The sequence below is a fragment of the Dreissena polymorpha genome, chromosome 1 (genome assembly GCF_020536995.1).
Source record: "Dreissena polymorpha isolate Duluth1 chromosome 1, UMN_Dpol_1.0, whole genome shotgun sequence".
In the NCBI taxonomy this organism is placed as follows: Eukaryota; Metazoa; Mollusca; class Bivalvia; order Myida; family Dreissenidae; genus Dreissena; species Dreissena polymorpha.
The window spans coordinates 105,732,592-105,753,919 of NC_068355.1; the positions used below are offsets into that span (position 1 = coordinate 105,732,592).

Below are 21,328 nucleotides of genomic sequence, written 5' to 3' on the forward strand. Positions count from 1 at the left end.
CTCTCCGTTGTAGTGACAGCCATTGTGTGAATATGTTTTTTGTCACTGTGACCTTGACCTTTGACCTAGTGACCTGAAAATCAATAGGGGTCATCTGCCAGTCATGATCAATGTACCTATCAAGTTTCATGATCTTAGGAATAAGCGTTCTACAGTTATCATCCGGAAACCATTTCACTATTTCGGGTCACCGTGAACTTGACCTTTGACCCAGTGACCTCAAAATCGATAGGGGTCATCTGCAAGTCATGATCAATGTACCTATGAAGTTTTATGATCCTAGGCAAAAGCGTTCTTGAGTTATCATCCGGAAACCATTTTACTATTTCGGGTCACCATGACCTTGACCTAGTGACGGTGACCTTGACCTTTGACCTAGTGACCTGAAAATCAATAGGGGTCAACTGCGAGTCATGATCAATCTACCTATCAAGTTTCATGATCCTAGGCATAAGCGTTCTTGAGTTTTCATTCGGAAACCATTTTACTATTTCGGGTCACCTTGACCTTGACCTGAAAATCAATAGGGGTCATCTGCCAGTCATGATCAATGTACCTATGAAGTTTCATGATCCTAGGCATAAGCGTTCTTGAGTTATCATCTGGAAACCATTTTACTATTTCGGGTCACCGTGACCTTAACCTTTGACCTAGTGACCTGAAAATCAATAGGGGTCATCTGCCAGCCATTATCAATCTACCTACGAAATTTCATGATCCTAGGCATAAGCATTCTTGAGTTATCATCCGGAAACCATTTTACTATTTCGGGTCACTGTGACCTTGACCTTTGACCTAGTGACCTGAAAATCAATAGAGGTCATCTGCCTGTCATGATCAATCTACCTATCAAGTTTCATGATCCTAGGCCTAAGCGTTCTTGAGTTATCATCCGGAAACCATTTTACTATTTCGGGTCACTGTGACCTTGACCTTTGACCTAGTGACCTGAAAATCAATAGGGGTCATCTGCGAGTCATGATCAATCTACCTATGAAGTTTCATGATCCTAGGCCTAAGCGTTCTTGAATTATCATCCGGAAACCATTTTACTATTTTGGGTCACCGTGACCTTGACCTTTGATATAGTGACCTGAAAATCAATAGGGGTCATCTGCGAGTCATGATCAATAAACCTATGAAGTTTCATGATCCTAGGCCCAAGCGTTCTTGAGTTATCATCCGGAAACCACCTGGTGGACGGACCGACCGACCGACCGACCTACAGACATGAGCAAAGCAATATACCCCCTCTTCTTCAAAGGGGGGCATAACAGTTACCGATAATTGGTAATGCACGGGGAGATTAATTTTTCTTTTTTTTTTCGAAATATATCACTGCTGTCGGACACTGATTGAGAAAAACATTCTAGGCCACAATGTCGCAAAAGTTATTGACGCGTGTATGACAATACACAGGGTCGAGTGTGTACACAGGTAATCTCGTTATCGATTTTTCCTGCTTGATGGCCAGGCCCCGTGTTCACAAAACGATTTTGCAATCGAAAATCGATTTTAACTGACATCGATTTTCATTTTTGCGTATCAACTACAGTGGAAATCTTTTTTCAATGACAAGCAAAATCGATTTTCAATTGCCAAAAATGTTTTGTGAACACGGGGCCCGATTTGCAGGCGTTTCGCATTCGCCGGACAACATTTAGAGGCAATTTGTTTTTTGATGTAGGCGGATAAAATAATCGCCATTTTTTCTAGACAATTTTAAGAAATAATAGCCAGTAGGATAAAATAATCGCCATTGGCGATAATGTCTGGCAGCAGCGTGAGCACTGTTAATACATGTATAATGCAAACATGAATAAAACAGTTTGTAAATGTTATTGCAAGATTGACAAACTCAATCAACTGTGCAATAATGCTGTTTGTACTTTTCATCATTTGTGATGTCAGAAAAAAAACAATGATGATTCAGTGCAAAAAACATGTTTTGAATTGAAGTTTAGTTATAAATAGACAATCCAAAATAATGATCATTTAGCTAAATCCAGCAGAAAATATACCGGTAATATATACTGCCTAAAATAGAGATTTCTTTAAATGACCAAAAATCTACATACAGGTGTTCATCTGCTTATTGCTGGTATACACTGTGCAAAAGGAACCCCTATTATATTTTTATAAAAGCATGTTGTGCTCAGGTGAGCTTAAAATCAAACAAAAGCCTGGTATACATTTTATCATAATTTATTATCATAATCTTGAACAAATGTTTTGAGAAAGATTTTTGATTATATGGTATACATACATTATTAATGAACAATCTTACAGGCAATAAGACTAAAACACTGAATACTCACAGCACCATCATAGGTAAGAGCCTCTTTCAATGATTCAATATCTTCAAATTCTACGTAAGCAAATCCTTTAAACTGATCTGTTTCCTTGTCTCGTACAAGTCGAACATTTCTAACCTGAAAACAACATGCAGAACACTTTAGTTTAATATTATTTTTGTGCATAAAGCTCCAGATACAATGTTAGAATCTATTCTTCATACGGTAAAAACTATTTAAAACTCTCAAAAACAAGATGTGTTTGTGAAACACAATGTCCCCTTATATGACGTTTGACCTTGAAGGATGACCTTGAGCCTTCACCACTCAAAATGTGCAGCTCCATGAGATACACATGCATGTCAAATATAAAATTGCTAGCTTCAATATTGCAGAAGTTACATTACATGAGCAATTTTGACCCATATATTTGACCTAGAAGGATGACCTTGACCTTTCACCACTCAAAATGTGCAGCTCCATGAGATACACATGCATGCCAAATATCAAGTTGCTATCTTCAATATTGCAAAAGTATTAATAAAATAAGCGATTTGGGCCACATATATTTGACCTCTGACCTTGAAGGATGACCTTGACCATTCACCACTCAAAATGTGCAGCTCCATAAGTTACACATGCATTCCAAATATCAAGTTGATATCTTCAATATTGCAAAAGTATTCATAAAATAAGCGATTTGGGCCACATATATTTGACCTCTGACCTTGAAGGATGACCTTGACCTTTCACCACTGAAAATGTGCAGCTTCATGAGATACACATGCATGCCAAATATCAAGTTGCTATCTTCAATATTGCAAAAGTATTCATAAAATGAGCAATTTTGGCCACATATATTTGACCTCTGACCTTGAAGGATGACCTTGAACTTTCACCACTCTAAATGTGCAGCTCCATTAGATACACATGCATGCCAAATATCAAGTTGCTATATTCAATATAGCAAAAGTTATTGCAAAATGTTTAAGTTGGCGCAAACCAACCAACAGACCAACCAACCAACCAACAGACCAATCAACAGACAAGGCAAAAACAATATGTCCCCCACTACTACAGTGGGGGACATAAAAAATTATTGTGGAAAATGCATCTTAACAAGAAATAATTGATTCTTCAGAAAACGATTTGAAATTACATTTGCTAGTGTTTTCTTAGTGAGTTTTATTCAGGTAGTAAATGAAAGAAAGCATACGCTAAAATGATTAAATCAGAACAATGCCACATAAATGTTTTTAATGAACTGCTTGACTTGGCTGTTCCTGATACTGTTGGCGATCATTGGAAATGTTTTTATCTATATAGTTTCTTATATGAAATGTTCAGTCTTGTGTTAAAATGACTCAAAAGGAATTAAATAGTTAGTTCAAATTACTGAAAAACCATTAAATTTCGTGTGGTACGAATTTTCGTGGATTTCGTTGTTCCGCTGAACCACGAATTTAAGTACCAACGATTATTTTTACATTTTTAATCCGAAATCGGCCCTTTCCGAATGTCATTGCCGACATTCTCTATTGTTTTCGGTTATCTGAGATTTTTTATTGTGATATGCTAGGTAATACAATATGTTGTTTTCTTGATAAATGTTTGGTTAATAATACTTTTTAAATCAAGCACGGAATTTAAACTGTACATCAACGATTGTTCTCTTTAACGTGACGTCATCCAATAAACAGTTTGCAGATTAACCACATATGTCAATTAGTGCCAATTAAAGAGACATAACAGTTTTCACACGTGTATTTAGAGGACCTTATTACTCAATTGTTACTACTATGGGACTGATTGCGCTGAGAATTGCAAATATTGTCAAAACAACATTGATGGCAATAAGCGAGCGGGGACCCACAAGATCGCCGCTCGCTCTTATCGACAATTATCGGCAACACTTTCATGCTTCAGTGCACATTAATCACAAGCCTTGTTGTCAACACACATTAGCAGATTATTCTTCGTTATTACTCTGGTTGTTTTAAGAAAAGTTAAATTATTATGAATGTCAATCTTCCCCGAAAATTTGAAATCCACGAAATTACGTGTCAACGAATTAGTTGTTTTTTATTAAACCACGAAATTTCATACCGACGAATTTGTATACGTTTACAGTAACAGAAAACATGTATGTTTAACTGTCTTTCACAATATTTAAAATTAAATAAGGGACAAAATTGTCACAAAACCAGGTTTTCATTGTGAAAAAAAATCTGATAAAGGGAGAAAACTGAAACTGAACTTTTGAAATGAACAAACAAAATTAACCCCCTTTGTAAGTTTGTTTTTATAAAAAAAATCTATTTTTAGTCGTGGCGACCTTGACATTGGAGATATTGACGTGATTCTTTCGTGCGACACACCGTCTCATGATGGTGAACAAATGTGCCAAATGATTTTAAAATCTCACAATGAATGACATAGTTATGGCCAGGACAAGCTCATTTATGGCCATTTTTGACCTTTGAACTCAAAGTGTGACCTTGACCTTGGAGATATCGACGTAATTATTTCGCGCGACACACCGTCCAATGATGGTGAACAAATGTGCCAAATGATTTTAAAATCTAACAATGAACGACATAGTTATGGCCCGGACAAGCTTGTTCCGCCCGCCCGCCAGCCAGCCAGCCAGCCAGCCCGCCCGCATTCGCCAATCTAATAACCAGTTTTTTCCTTCGGAAAACCTGGTTAAAAATAATAATTTGTAAACCAGAAACAGGGTTACACCTGACCATGAAACCAGATTTTGAAGGTTTTATTTAATGTAAAGTATGATTTACAAATAATTGTTAAGTCCCAACTTACCATGCACATGTAGGTGTTCGCGTGAGCTACAAATGCACACAATTTCAGAACAATTCTCCTATAAAAACTCAAGCTTTGTAGTGGAAACAGTTAATACACATGCATGCCAAATATCAAGTTGCTATGTTCAATATTTCAAGAGTTACTGCAAAACTTTAATATATTAAATTTTTTAATTTTTGACCTTTGACCTTGAAGGATGACCTTGACCTTAATCTTTCACCACTCAAAATGCACACCTCCATGAGATAAACATGCATGCCAAATATCAAGTTGCTATGTTCAATATTTCAAAAATTTACTGTAACCTTAAAGTTTTGGGACAGAATGACAGAATGACTGACAGACAGGCCAAAAACAATATACCCCCGATCTATCGATCCGGGGGCATAAAAATCGAAGAAAATGCTAATTTTAGAAATTCAGCAGACAACATTTTAGCAGACGACAAATTTCCCAGCATGCAGAGGGTTAAAGGCAGTAAGGCCAGCTAATGTCTCAGACAACAAGAGCTGTCACCATAGGATGACTTATGCCCCCTATAAACGCTTGATAGAACAGTTTTTTTTCACCATTTTGGGAATGGGGCCGGGTCCCTTTGAATTGGGAAAATTTGCGGCGTTTTGACTAAAATTGGGAAATTAGTGTTGTTGTTGTTTTGCTAACAAATGCTTCAAAATTGAGGATACAAGTGTGTCCAGTATTATATTTACTACAGTTGATCTTATATGGATGGGAGATGAACAAAATATTGTTATAAAAAAAACAAAAACATTTTTGTTGTTGTTTTTTTTGGTCCATTGGGAATTTTTAGCTCCCATTTGGGAAAAATATATACTTTTTTCCATTGGGAATGGGTCCGGTTACTGGACCCGATTTTTTTATGAAAAAAAAAAAAACTGTAGAAGTTATGAGCATTTTCGAAACTTAAACGCAGATTTCAAAACCTAAACGCGGACCCTAAGTTCAAGGTCAAGGTCACAGGGGTAAAATTTTGTGTGCGTATGGAAAGTCCTTGTCCATATATACATGCATACCAAATATGAAGGTTATATCTCAAGGGACATAGAAGTTATGAGCATTTTTCGAAACTTAAAAGCAGATTTCGAAACCTAAAGGCGGACCCTAAGTTCAAGGTCAAGGTCACGGGGGTAAAAAATTTTGTGCGTATGAACGGCCTTTTCCATATACACATGCATAAAAAATATGAAGGTTATATCTCAAGGGACATAGAAGTTATGAGCATTTTTCGAAACCTAAACGTAGATTTCGAAACCTAAAGGCGGACCCTAAGTTCAAGGTCAAGGTCACGGGGGTAAAAAATTGTGTGCGTATGAACGGCCTTTTCCATATACACATGCATACCAAATATGAAGGTTATATCTCAAGGGACATAGAAGTTATGAGCATTTTTCGAAACCTAAACGTAGATTTCGAAACCTAAACGCGGACTTTAAGTTCAAGGTCAAGGTTACAGGAGTAACAAGTATGCAAAATATGAAAGCAATATGTCAAATATGAAAATAAATGGGGTAGAACGAAAACGTTAACATTTGCGCGCTAACGGAAACGGCACGGAAAAGGAACGCCAACATGAGTAGGATAGCTCCACTATATATATTTTATATATAATACTCGTGCTAAAAAGACCATTGAAATCCAAAACTCACAAAGCCAAAGGCACCATTTGCAACCAATTAAACAAATTAATAACAAATAAACACAAAGTGTGACGGAAAGTCGGACGGACAGTCCGAGCACTATATGCCCTCCTTCGGGGGCATAAAAAAAGAGCTGTCACCAAAGGATGACATAAGCCATGTATAAACGCTTTGATAGAAGTTATGAGCATTTATCGAAACCTAAACGCAGATTTTGAAACCTAAACGCGGACCCTAAGTTCAAGGTGAAGGTCACAGGGGTAAAAATTTGTGTGCGTATGGAAAGGCCTCAGCATACCAAATATGAAGGTTATATCTCAAGGGACATAGAAGTTATGAGCATTTTTCGAAACTTAAACGCAGATTTCGAAACTTAAATGCGGACCGTAAGTTCAAGGTCAAGGTCACAGGGGTGAAAATTTTTGTGCGTATGGAAAGGCCTCGTCCATATACACATGCATACCAAATATGAAGGTTATATCTCAAGGGACATAAAAGTTATGAGCATTTTTCGAAACCTAAACGCAAAGTGTGATGAAAAGACAGACGGACAAACAGACGGACGGACAGTCCGATCACTATATGCCCCCTTTTCTTCGAAAGGGGGCATAAAAATCATAAATTTGATGCTTTTATGCACATCATTTAAGTTCTTTGAAACTCTGCCGTACACTTTAAACACTTTTTGTGTACAGTACCGTAAAATGGCAACAAAAGTTAACAAGAAATGGTTTAAATAAAAAACAAGGATTGTTAAATAAAGGTAAATAGATAATTAATATCAATGAGTTCTATTAACAAACCAAAATCTCCGCCCCAAAAAGTTACTTGCATTTCCAGTAATGGTTACCATTATCAATTTTTCAAATTTCAATCTGAACAACTAAAAAAATCCCCAACAACCTACTCTCTGATCTTTAAAAATGAGCTCCAGGTCTCCTTGTACTATGCCCTGGGGTAGGCTGCCCACATAGCAGGTATAGGGGGGCTCTGTGGGCAGTGGTTTCCTGCCACCACCACCACCTCCCCTGCCACCTCGTCCACCCCCGCGGTAACCACCTCTTGACTCACCATGGAAACCACCGCTGAAAAAACAGAATTTGTTTGTTTAAATAGTTACTGTAATTAATATTTTTACTAGTGGTAAACATGCATAATCAACTGCTCTTGCACTTAAGACATTGACGAAAAGTGCTATCTGGTTGTTTTACCATTGACAGAAATTTGGAAAGCTTAGGGAATGCATAGGTTTTTTTTAGAAAAGCATGAAATGTTTTGCTTATACATTGTCATATATGCAATTTTCTTTCTGGGATACAAATGGCAACAAAGCTTTTTTCCTTGACAAATACCATAAGAACTGTTGAATCGTGAAGTTCATGATATTCTTTTCCATCCCTTCTGATAAAATATTTTAGCCTTAGTATAAATAGCTTTAACCACATGATTTTTCAAACCATTGAAATAGAACAATACCTTACCTGAATAGTTAAACAGTGTTTTTACCCAAAGTATCACAATCACGTGAATACAAAGATTTCCAATTTGTCCAAAAATACTCCTGGAGCTTTTTGTTCATTTGGGGAAAGGCCATGCTTTTCATTTTTGGAAATAAATTATCAACAAAACTGCAAAAAGGGGAAGAAATTTCCCGAAGAAAGCTTGAAATTTAGGAAAAATTGCTTAATTTTAAAGAAATTATCTTAGGGGAAGAGGCCTTTCTCTTGAGGACAGGGGCCTATATAAGGCCCTTGGTAAAGAAGGCAAAAGACCTCACTCCTGTTGGCAAATTGCTGCAAGAGACTTCCACCAGCTGTAAAATGGATTTATGACTGCTGTTTTTTGGTGTAATTTAAACCCAGATGTCCACTAACAGAAGTGCTGACAGAAAACAAAGCAGTTAGAGGGATTTTGCTTTCAACAGCGCTTCCACTAGCATTCAAAAGTAAAGTTGGAAGTCCTGACTTCCAAGCTTTAATTTTGGAAGTCACAGATAATACAGTTGGAAGTCCCAATTTTATTTCAATGAATATTTTAGTGAACCCTACCGTATGTGTTGATCGCTGGATACATCACACTAATACTATTCCAGTATAATTGCGATTTCAATGTTCAAAACCAAAATATGACCTGTATTGACGCTAATGTGTTTAAGAATTTTATAAACATAATAGTCCGCCATCGTACACGTATGCAAGCGCATATGAAAAGTGAATTTTTGGATGGGCCCATTGAACATGCATAACGGTAACCCAAGTGACGCGATGTGTGAGCATCTAGCACTATTCATATTTGGTTATAATGACAAATCAATGAGAGACTTTAATTATAATCTATTATTTGTAACTTTACATATTTTTCTATAGTTTCTATACTATCTCATTGTGTGCATTAATGCCGATGTATTTCTTCATTTTAAAATACTACCTGTACCGAGTTGCACGTCTATATTTAGTTACGGCAAATGGTCTGTTTTGACAAGCACACTTTTCATGCGTGGAACTTTAATCTGTCAGCAACAATTGTCGAGCTCTTATTAAAACATCATGTTTATTGAATGGTGCAGATATGTACAAAGGAACTTAAATAATATTATCATGTGGCTGTAGAAAAATTGTGTAATTCAGTTCTATAAATGGACATGATGAAATATACTTGTACTGAAATTAAATTGTTACCGCATACAATTTGTAACAGGTATTGTTTTCACAACTTACTCGCCAAAAGTAATTAATTGCTCACCTTTTGCATTTATTTTCTCATAGGTAACAATTGTTGTTAAGTATTTGTTTACCGTAAAAAGGAGTAATGATGACACCGTACACCATCTTTCATTTATTGTTTAATTACTATTGGATATAACTTATGTTTTAAAACTGTGATTCCTTGTAAATTAATCTGCGATAAACCGTTAAACGCTAACTTCAAGACTTACGTCAACTAAAATTAATGACCACAAGTTAACCCTGCCCTTATATGCATTCTCGCTACAGATTTGGCGATGAACAGCACAGTTTGGCGACTGGAAAGTTACCCAAGAATTTATCGTGGTGCATGGATCTGTGTCAGCAAACATGGCTGTGTAATGTTACTTAATAGACCAGTTTCACAATACTACCGCTGTTGCTATTTTTAGATATCACGTGACACGTCAAATTTCAGAACGAGGCTGAACGTGTATAGATCTTTGGCGGGGAATATCGATGATTATAAACCAGTTTAATTTTATTAATTACATTCGCAATTTTTATGAGAATTGACACTGGTAACAATAACGACAAAAAAATGCATACATGCATGTGTTGTTTAGTCAATACATTGATGAGGGGTTATAAAATAAACATTCTCACACAACTTAGTCATATTTCAAAGCCATAGTATTTAGTACCACTAGCGTATATATTCTACGTGTATATACATTTTATTTAATCTTGATTCAAATTCAAGATACCCATTGTCATCAGAGCAAATGCGATCTGAAGAATAAACATTATTGCTAATTTCACAAAACAAAGATATACACAAGTCGTATAACACAAAACGTTATAAAATAACTTAAATTCTCAAAGGTATGTTTGTTGGCCTGTAATATTTTTCACTAACAATCGAACGTGTAAAATGTGTGTGGACTCAATCATAAGAAAAAGCAATAGAAAATGCAAAGCATGTGAACTATTTAAATGTTATGTCATTTTCTTTTAACTTTAAGTAATGTTCTTTTACAGTAAAAGACAATATTGAAGAATTCTTTTATGCGGGTGAAAAACAACGAACGTGGAGCAAACTGAACCGTCTATGCATGCACCTTAATTTCTCATAAAACGTGATTATGAGTGATTTATATATATGTCATTTCGTGTCATAAATCTCTCTTGTGTGTGTGTGTTTATTTTTTGGAAACATTCTTTAACCCCGTTGTGGTCAATGAAAATGCTTGTTTAAATTGTGTTCTTCCATACACTAACAAACACTCTTTATAAGACTATGTAATGACTGAGTTTTATTTTAGCGGTACCCGCTAAATAGGTTTCGAGTTAAGCATAAAAAGTTTATAAATATTTCAAATGTATTTAAAAGTATTAAGCACTTAATTATGTATCCGAAAATTCTTACACAAGGAAAATCGTTTCTACGCTAATTTTGACAAGGCGACATTCATTAATAAGTTGTTTTAACTACCCGGACATTCATTACCACGCTATTTAGACATCCCGGACAATCGTTCCAACATTATTTTGACAGACCGGATATATACTCCTACATAGTTGTAAGCACAGATTTCTGCAAGGTTTGGCAAATTACAGATCAAAGTGTAAGTCGATATATTCGAATATATTTTAACGTTATCTTTCTCATGATTACGATAAAATCTTACAACAATATAAAGTATAACACAAAATATGAGAATTTTTAAAAAACTATTTTCAGAATGACACATTAAAATACTGGATAAAATGCCCAGAGTGTCATATTATTTTGTTAAAATATGATTATGGCTAATATCTATACAGTATTTAATTTGAGTATTTGGCATTTCATTAGTCTTAGAAATGACTACGTAACACTTCTACCACGAAAATATATTGGGGTACCATACACGGTTTTCAATGACCAGGCATCTTCCACGGGTGGTATAGGACACCATGCTGTTATTTAGTTTTTGTCGGCACAGTATCTGATCATAACGAGATAATGGGATTATCCGGAACACATGGGTTAATAAACCACAGATGTATCAATATACAAACTTAGATCTCTATTCAAACAGCGCGATAAAAAGCTCTAACAAAGCGTGTCAAATGTGTGAAAAAAACAAGAAGAAAAACAAGCACTTTAATCAAGACAATTTATTTAATGTTTTGATGCTAATAATGTAAAGTACATATTTATAACTTATTAGATGACATTGTCATATTGTGTTTTTTAAATCGTTACATGGCCGAATGTTTAAAAGAGTAAATGGTTGAAATTAGATGTGGCATTGCGCGGGACAATTGGATATTTATACACGTTCAGCCTCGTTCTGGAGTTCTGCGAGTCACGTGACTTTGGGCTCTTATCAATTTTGGCCTATTGTGAAAAGGGTCTATTATTTGATTCTCTAATATCTCTAATTGATTAGTGGGTGATCTTATACCCCATGTTGCTTTTATTGCAATTAAGCGTGGTTAACAGAGTGAATGACTAGATTAAATGTTGTGATTTGTTGGTCCCGTGTATTAGAGAACAGTATACATGCGGATTATCGCACATCCAAGTGACTTCCACCATTTGTTAAATGGATGTACAACTGCTGATTTTGGGCGTAATTTACGCCTGGATGTCCATTAATGGAAGCGCTGTTTTAAGGCTGTTTTAAGGCTGTCTGGTCAGAAATAAGCTGTCACGGAGTACGTGACAGAAATGATCCGCACGTCGTAGCCCCATATTTGCCCCCAACAACCAGACAACTCAAGGGAATGATGATGATTATGATGACCTCCTGACCATGGTGTCCCTGTCCAACGCTACATTCTAGTGCCGTTAAAGCTATGTGACTGAATTTCACACACATGTCTAACTTAATTTTAACTGTAAGTCTCAAAAGAATATTAAATATAATGGGGCTATCAATATGGGTAATACAAACATTAATTACTAATATACTGCGCGGACAAAAATAGTACTGCATTTAACGAGGATTTTAATAGACCATTATATGCTATGTTAAGTGCGTAAAATAATGTTTAAGTACTAACCCGCCGTAATTTCCACCGCCGTAACCACCTTGATTATCAAAATCGGCCATGTTAGTTCGACTTGGCCAGAATGGTAAATTGGAGGTTTGGTTGGTGAAACGCTTATTACGCTGATATAACAGTTAAACGTCTAACAGTTGCTGATCTACAAAACCAGTCTGACATGCGCAGTGTTTTGCACATGGCGAACACAACATTTGCAGACAAACACGATGTCTTCTCTACAAAAGTTGCCTGGACAAGACTTGCTTAGTTGTTTTACAAAATTAAGCGAAGGAAACGAAACTGAAAGAATTCAAGCAACTAAATTAATCCTTAAGCGCCTATCGCAAAATTCCTCTTCAGAGAAACAGGCAAATGCATGTCATTGTTTATATTGTTGGGTGTTGAGTATGATTCGGACAAATACTATTTTTCGGACGTTCAGGCTCACTCTTGACCAAGACTTGCTTGAGCCAACCTGGTGATCGAACGATATATTATCATAATAAGAGATTCGGATGTAAACAAAATTTATCATAACATATAAGTGTCAAAGTACAAAATATTTATAACTGTAAACACGAAAGCACCATTTCCATTGTAATAGTCTAGTTCTTCTTGAATGCTCTAAGCTTTTATAAGTACATACGTACAGCTCGGAGGGTCAATAGCTGGGAGTTGGATTATTGCAACTAAGTTATTATCCACATCACTACAGGCATATCACATGGTGAAGATTAAAACAAATTTGATGAATGGCATGTCGATTCAGTGATAATTTCATTCACCACATACATAAATTATTTATCTTGCTATTTACATGGAACAACATCATACCATTTTAAATGTTACTTCTCTTCATTTTAAACTTGTAACAGCAGTATTAGCTTGTTTTCTTACTGAGTCTTTTTATATGCCCGTTTAAAAAAAAACGGGACGTATTATAGTATCACGTTGGCCACCTGGCGGCAGGGAGGCAGCGTCCACAGCAGTTTCTGCTCTCTTATTCTAATAGTTTTCATCCGATCTTCACTAAACTTGGACAGAAGTTTTATCTAGAAAATATCTAGGTCAAGTTTGAATATGGGTTATGCCGGGTCAAAAACTAGGTCACAGGGTCACTTAGTGAATTTCAAGCATTTAGCATGGTTTTCGCTCTCTAATTGAAGTAGTTTTTATCTGATCTTCACCAAACTTGGTCAGAAGTTGTATCTGGACAATATCTAGGTCAAGTTCAAATATGGGTCATGCCGGGTCAAAAACTAAGTCACAGGGTCACTTAGTGCATTTCAAGCATTAAGCATGGTGCCTGCTCTGTAGTAGAAGTAGTTTTCATCCCATAATCACCATACTTGGTCTGAAGTTGTATCTAGACCATATCTAGGTCAAGTTCGAATATGGGTCATGCCGGGTCAAAAACTAGGTTACATGGTCACTTAGTGCATTTCAAGCATTTAGCATGATGTCCGCTCTCTAATTGAAGTAGTTTTTATCCAATCTTCATCAAATTTGGTCAGAAGTTGTGTTTAGACAATATCTAGGTCAAGTTTAAATATGGGCCATGCCGGGTCAAAAACTAGATCACGAGGTCACTTAGTGCATTTCAAGCATTTAGCATGGTGTCCGCTCTGTAATTACAGTAGTTTTCATCTGATCTTCACCAAATTTGGTCAGAAGTTGTGTCTAGATGATATGTAGGTCAAGTTCAAATATGGGTCATGGTAAAGTTATCAAGTTGTCCAAAACCTTCAAACGGGTGTATCTTGTGACAGTTTTGTTTAACTCTTTGGCACTCTTGTTTAAGACATTGCAGTAAACAGTTAATGTCTGCATTATGCAACTTAATGCAAATGTCACAGTCCATGCATTTTGCTTCATTGTCAAAGCCAATCGTATTGTGTTGACTTTTCATAACCAATGAAATGCTGTAGTGTTTTGTGATTTTAACTTTTTGTTTGTTTTGTCATTTTGGTACAGTCACCAATTAAAGCATAAAGGAGCCATTTTAGCAACCAACATGTGGGTCACTGCCTTTTTTATAGTAAACTAGATGTATTTTTTCTACCTATGTCTTGCAAATTTAAACTGAATTACTATTATGCGCTTTTCATATATTCATTTGATTAAATTACGCTCCTTTCCAGGGCTTTTTTTCCTTCTTTGAGACTGGCCGTGGATGGACATTTTGACACGGACAATTCACAAATGTAACACGGCAGTGATTTTATAAAAAAAAACGGACATTTTGTGCTCAAAACTGTCAACAACGGACATTTCACAATTTAAATTAAGTTTCGTGACACCGTTTTTCATTTTGATTTCGCAATTTTTGTTTACTAATCGTTTAAAGGGCGTTGTTGTTTCAATCGATTACAAACGCAGGGCTTGAAATTAACACTCGCACACTCGCAAAATGTGAGTGAAAAATACAGATTGCGAGTTAAGTTTTAAGCCACTAGAATTTTTTTGCCAGTAAAGAAATAGTGAAAAAAGAGTAATATTGCTAAATGCACTCGACGTTGTGAACGCTAAACCGCAGGTCAATTTATAGAACGTCTGAATACCCGTATGCGGAAGCTCGCACCTTGTATGTAGACTGGTATAGTACATATATGCGGATTGTATTGGTACAAAGAACGTGAAACAGTCGATTATCCACACATGTTCATTATAAGAGACATTAAACTTAAACAGTCATGGCGTCAAAGCAAAAAATATCTAGTTTCTTTTTGCCCACTGATGGAAATAACAATACAAAATATAAAGCAAAGTTAACCGTTGAGTTAGGTAAAAAAACGGAAATTAAATCCTTTTACGAAAACAGTGAAAAGTGGGAAAAAGAACTTAATATATAACACTAAAACTTGTTGTTGATGTCATATTTTATTTTGTTTTAATAGTACCAAACTAATGTCCAAACTTGCTTTTATTTATGTTTCCAGCAAAATTTGCGAGAATGTTTTTGATTTTGCGAGTTGATAGTTTGTAAAAATATGTTTTGTGTTTTTTCAGACAACAAGAATGAATGGTGGCAAGTATCCTGGGTCTTTATGTCAAGAAATAGATGTTAAAATTATTCATTTCATTGAACTTGGAAATCAACCACCACAGCTAACAGAAAACATTTTAACAATAGGTGTTGTTTTAAAGTTTGTGAACTTTGATAATTAGCAGAAGTTGATTTATAACATGTGCACATGACTAAATGTAACTGTTTACCTATTTGTTTACCAATTTGAATTGAGATGCTTTATTTTCTCAAATTCTGATGTTTTATTTTTTTCCTTTCAGATGATGTACATTAGTGTGATTCTAGGTTTTTTATAAATAATTCTGAAACATTCATGCAGCATACTGTTACATTATTGTTAACATTGTTACATTATGTTGTTTATCTGGTTAATCAAGTGGAAAAATGTTATTTATATAAAAATAAAGCTTATTAAGACTTATGAAGGTACTAATTCAAGTTATTGTTATTTATGTTTTAACATACTTCAAGTAATAAAAATACAGTCAATGCCATTATTCGTAAATGTAGTAAGGTTCCTTAAATTATTGTTCTGATTAATAAAGTCGGAATAACCGGCTGTTTTCACACCGCGATAAAGTGGTGACAACTTTTTTTGGGCCAGTGAAACCCCTGAATATAGTATCCATACAAGGAAAATCTTGTTTTATTACATTATTGAAGGAAATTTGCATAATATTTAAGTGTTTAACATGCTTTTACTACACTTATGCATCGATTTCTAAATTTCACAATTTGTACAAGTTCGCGACTCGTTTGTCACAATTTTCAGAAGTTCACGACCCATTTTTTTTCACAATTTTGAAAAGTTCGCGACTTATTTTTCACATAGTGAGGAGGGCCAGGGCCGCTTCACAAAATCAGGAAAAAAAGCTCTGCTTTCAGTTAGCTTAGGTTTTGTACCTAAAAAAGTTATTGATGAATTATCACCCTTTACTCAAAAATAAACAGACAAGTATACATGAATTAGTTTTGAAATATTTTATTGTCATGCTTCATTTCATTGTTTTACGAATTCTGAATCCAGATTTTTTTCCTGAAATTACAGCCTCTTAGTCTGTTTCCCAGTAGCAAAAAGTAAAATAAAGGCTGTTTCCCAAGAGCAAAAGGTAACATTTTCCCCCAAAATCTGACAAAAAATTTCCCCCCAAAATATGCATAACTTTTCCAATGAACTTAATAATTGGTTAATAATTGATTTTATTATACAGTAGTTTAATTACCTAGCACTTTTATAAATACACATACATTTTAGAAAGGAGTGTATGATTTTTCAACAATTGGTACACCGTTATTTATAATCATATTAATAATGTATAATTTTTCCCGATTTCATGGTCTATCCAAAAAAATCCAAATTAAACAGGCACAAGCAGTATGATATAAAGCAGAAAAAAATCACTGCATGTACAGTGGATGATATTTCCTCTGCACACGACACTATAACAGAGTACACTTCAACTCTATTATATCGCGGTATGCGGGGTCCAAAGATAGCGAGCGCGATATATCCTGCACGCGATATAACTTGTCAGGTCATTCATACATAAATATGTATGGATTAGCATAGTTTTGCAATTTCAAAACACAGTATTTTACCTACCTTATTGCATTAGATGTTATATCCATGTATTATGCATATGTATAACATAAAAACATAATTCCTATATTAGTATTTTAAAATGGGTATAATTAAATGTGTTACCGGTATCCTAAAAGCATTGCAAATATTTATTTTTCATTTAAGGTGACAAAATCTAGCCACAAATAAACAATCCTGAAGTCTTTCCTGTAAATTATTTGTACTGAAAAAAAGCATTTAAAAATTAGACCTCATGTAAAATATCACGTCATTTTTATGCCCCGAAGGAGGGCATATAGGGATTGGACTGTCCGTCCGTCTGTCCGTCACACGTTGCGTTTAAGTTTCGAAAAATGCTCATAACTTATATGTCGCTTTAGATAGCAACTTGATATTTAATATGCATGTGTATCTCATTGAGCTGCACATTTTGAGTGGTGAAAGGTCAAGGACATCCTTCAAGGTCAAATGTAAAAAAAATAAAAATCCAAGGGAAGTAATAAGCTTTAAAGGGAGATAATTATCTTTACCTGTCAAATGATAAAAAATAAATAAATAAATATAAGCAGTGCAGTAGGAGGCATTGTGTTTCTGACAAAACATCTCTTGTTCTTTGTGAAAGCACATTGAATATTTGAATTCTGCATTACAATTTCTTAGCACATGGGAGACAACTAACTTTGGATAAAAAATTCCTGGTTCAAAAAACTTTGCAAACTTTACCTCTAAATTGAAACAACATCATTAATTTATGCTGTTTCTAACTTGCAATGGTTCTTGAGATAGGTCAGTATTGATCTTTGACATTAACAGTTATTGTATACACCTTCATGTGGGTACTATGTGTATTCAGCAGCCTGATTGGCTGATACCATTACTTAGAAGAAAGGGATTGATAGCTGGCATCATGTCAGTTCTTATCAAACAATAGAGAATGTTGTAAAATGTGACATGTTAAATTACCTTTGATGTTGGGCAAGTGGGATTTGATTTTTATGCCCCCCTTCGAAGAAGAGGGGGTATATTGCTTTGCACATGTCTGTTGGTCTGTCTGTCGGTCGGTCAGTCTGTCCGTCCACCAGGTGGTTTACAGATGATAACTCAAGAACGCTTGGGCCTAGGATCATGAAACTTCATAGGTACATTGATCATTACTCGCAGATGACCCCTATTGATTTTGAGGTCACTAGGTCAAAAGTCAAGGTCACGGTGACCCGAAATAGTAAAATGGTTTCCGGACGATTACTCAAGAACGCTAAGGCCTAGGATCATGAAACTTGATAGGTAGATTGATCATGACTCGCAGATGACCCCTATTGATTTTCAGGTCACTAGGTCAAAGGTCAAGGTCATAGTGACCCGAAATAGTAAAATGGTTTCCGGATGATAACTCAAGAACGCTTATGCCTAGGATCATGAAACTTCGTAGGTAGATTGATAATGGCTGGCAGATAACCCCTATTGATTTTCAGGTCACTAGGTCAAAGGTCAAGGTCACAGTGACCCAAAATAGTTTAATGGTTTCCGGATAACTCAAAAACGCTTATGCCTAGGATCATGACACTTCATAGGTACATTGATCATGACTCGTAGATGACCCCTATTGATTTTCAGGTCACTAGGTCAAAGGTAAAGGTCACAGTGACCCGAAATAGTAAAATGGTTTCCGGATGATAACTCAAGAACGCTTATGCCTAGGATCATGAAACTTGATAGGTAGATTGATCATGACTCGCAGTTGACCCCTATTGATTTTCAGGTCACTATATCAAAGGTCAAGGCCACGGTGACCTGAAATAGTAAAATGGTTTCCGGATGATAACTCAAGAACACTAATGGCTACGATCATGAAACTTCATAGTTACATTGATCATGACTCGCAGATGACCCCTATTTATTTTGAGGTTACTAGGTCAAAGGTCAAGGTTATGGTGACCCGAAAAAGTAAAATGGTTTCCGGATGATAACTGAAGAACGCTTATGCCTAGGATCATGAAACTTCATAGGTACATTGATCATGACTCGCAGATGACCTCTATTGATTTTCAGGTCACTAGGTCAAAGGTCAAGGTCACGGTGACCCGAAATAGTAAAATGGTTTCCGGATGATAACTCTAGAACGCTTATGGCTAGGATCATGAAACTTCATAGGTACATTGATCATGACTGGCAGATGACCCCTATTGATTTTCAGGTCACTAGGTCAAAGGTCAAGGTCACAGTGACAAAAAACATATTCACACAATGGCTGTCACTACAATGGAGAGCCCATATGGGGGGCATGCATGTTTTACAAACAGCCCTTGTTGTTTGTCGCAGTACACATGCGTAAATGTGATGTACAATGAAGGCAAGCAATCTAGACAAAACTGGATTTACAAATGTCCAATTACACAGAAAATAAATGTGGGTGAAAAAAAGGGGTCCAAGGCTGACTAGCAATATATTGAACATTGCATTATGTATAACAGACTGCCATATAACAGAGTTGCAGTGTAATAAAGTCTTACAAATGACTACCCTTCAACTTCATTACCTCATTCATGATACATTTTGTGTGGATACTGCAATATTACCCGATAGTCCACCCTTCTTTAACATTATCTCGGGTTTAAGCAAGCTCAATATTGATTCACCAAGCAGGCATTTGTGCACTTTGACAACAATAAGGTCATGCAAGGTTGCATATTATGATGTTTGCAATCTGTTTAAATTGCTAATGTTTGGAACGCAAACAAGTAGAAAACCAGTTCAGATAAATATGGCTGATGTTTACAGCAGAAGTGTTATGAGATTTATCATTTTCGCAACTGGAAATTGTTGGAGTCCTATTTTTAATATTTTAATAAATTGCTCAGAAGACAAAAACAGAGTGAGCCCTGACAGTCTCATTTCAATTCTCTAAGCATGTAAAGGTTTATTTATCAAATAAAATTCAATGTACAAAAATATATTGAAAACTCAATTTGCGAATCCACAAAAGCCATTGGGTATGGGCGGGTTAGTGGAAACATGTAAGGCCTTTCTGAAAAGTTTCTGATTTATATTAACAATAATTTATTATCTTCATTGGACTACATACACCTATGTAAGATTCTCTTGAATAATCATTAATGTCTGAACAAAAATTGTAAGTGTGAGCTTTATTTGTGTTGCTCTTTATATGATATTATTTTGCTTTGCAGGGATTAAATTCAGATGTTAAGTATTCTGTGAATAGACTGGTACAAGGCTTGTCATCTGGAAGGAAGTTTGCTCGACAGGGGTTCTCTACTGCATTATGTCAGATGTTAAGAGTTATGGAATGTATCGACAGCCGCCTTATTCTGTCAATGATCAAAGAAAAGTCTAAATTATCACATGCTGGAAAACCCTCCAAATCTGTAAGTCTCTCTTCTTATTGACTCCTTATTAACTTATTATATGAGCAAACTATCGGTAACAATTTAATATGTATGTCACTGACTCTCTGTGCATGGCATTAATAGCAGTCCAGACCAACCAAATATTTGGTTCCATCAAGATAAAAAAAAAAGTAAAATCTTTCAGACAACTTAGCCTATATACTTTCAAAATTTGTGTAACTTATTATGCCCCTAGATCGTATGATCGGGGGTATATTGTTTTTGGCCTGTCTGTCTGTCATTCTGAGTGTCTGTCACTAAACTTTAACCTTGGTCATAACTTTTGCAATATTGAAGATAGCAACTTGATATTTGGCATGCATGTGTATCTCATTGAGCTGCACATTTTGAGTGTTGAAAGGTCAAGGTCATCCTTCAAGGTCAAAGGTCAAATATATGGCTTCAAAGCGGCGCAAAAAGGGGCATTGTGTTTCTGACAAACACATCTTTTGTCATCTCTGTGACACTGAAAATTCACTGTTGCAAATTGTTCAATACATATTTGTATAATATTACTGATAATTGCTTTGATTCATAAGATGACTCCAGTAACATATGTCCTAGTCATGCATGGTTATGGAATAATTGCTTATTAAATAATTATGAGTAGGACATCATAATTTAAAGTCTTGTTAAATATTTGTTCACTAAGACCTCCACACACACACACGCGCACACACACTCTAATTACGATTTTTAGCATATTGGTAACAAGAACAGATAATAATTAATACATTTGTTTAACCCTTTCAGTGGGGGAACCGAATTTTGAAGGCCTTTGCAAACAGTTTGGATCCAGATTAGACGCCACAG

General features: G+C 35.6%; 2 protein-coding genes across 13 annotated transcripts in view; one reads left to right on the forward strand and one right to left on the reverse strand.

The window, feature by feature from the left end:
- LOC127865197 (eukaryotic translation initiation factor 4H-like) overlaps positions 1-21,328 on the reverse strand; it is a 394,459-nt gene that overhangs the window by 217,274 nt on the left and 155,857 nt on the right. The window contains exons 1-3 of one of the 8 annotated variants that reach the window (XM_052405189.1): positions 12,517-12,665; positions 7,686-7,863; positions 2,319-2,432 (exon numbers count right to left, since the gene is read on the reverse strand). The exons of 4 other annotated variants lie outside the window; for them this stretch is intronic. In XM_052405189.1, the coding sequence (XP_052261149.1) occupies positions 2,319-2,432; positions 7,686-7,863; positions 12,517-12,566 (342 nt within the window). In that variant the 5' untranslated portion in view covers positions 12,567-12,665. Of the gene's footprint in view, positions 1-2,318; positions 2,433-7,685; positions 7,864-12,516; positions 12,666-21,328 lie in introns of those variants that run through there. 3 more of the 8 variants (XM_052405186.1, XM_052405190.1, XM_052405185.1) reach the window with 3 other exon arrangements.
- Positions 20,278-21,328, forward strand: part of LOC127865166 (myb-binding protein 1A-like) — a 277,075-nt gene continuing 276,024 nt past the window's right edge. For 3 of the 5 annotated variants that reach the window (XM_052405106.1, XM_052405107.1, XM_052405105.1), the window contains exon 1: positions 20,279-20,494. In XM_052405106.1, coding sequence (XP_052261066.1) covers positions 20,399-20,494 — 96 coding nt within the window. In that variant the 5' untranslated portion in view covers positions 20,279-20,398. Of the gene's footprint in view, positions 20,495-21,328 lie in introns of all 5 variants that reach the window. The other 2 variants (XM_052405109.1, XM_052405110.1) reach the window with 1 other exon arrangement.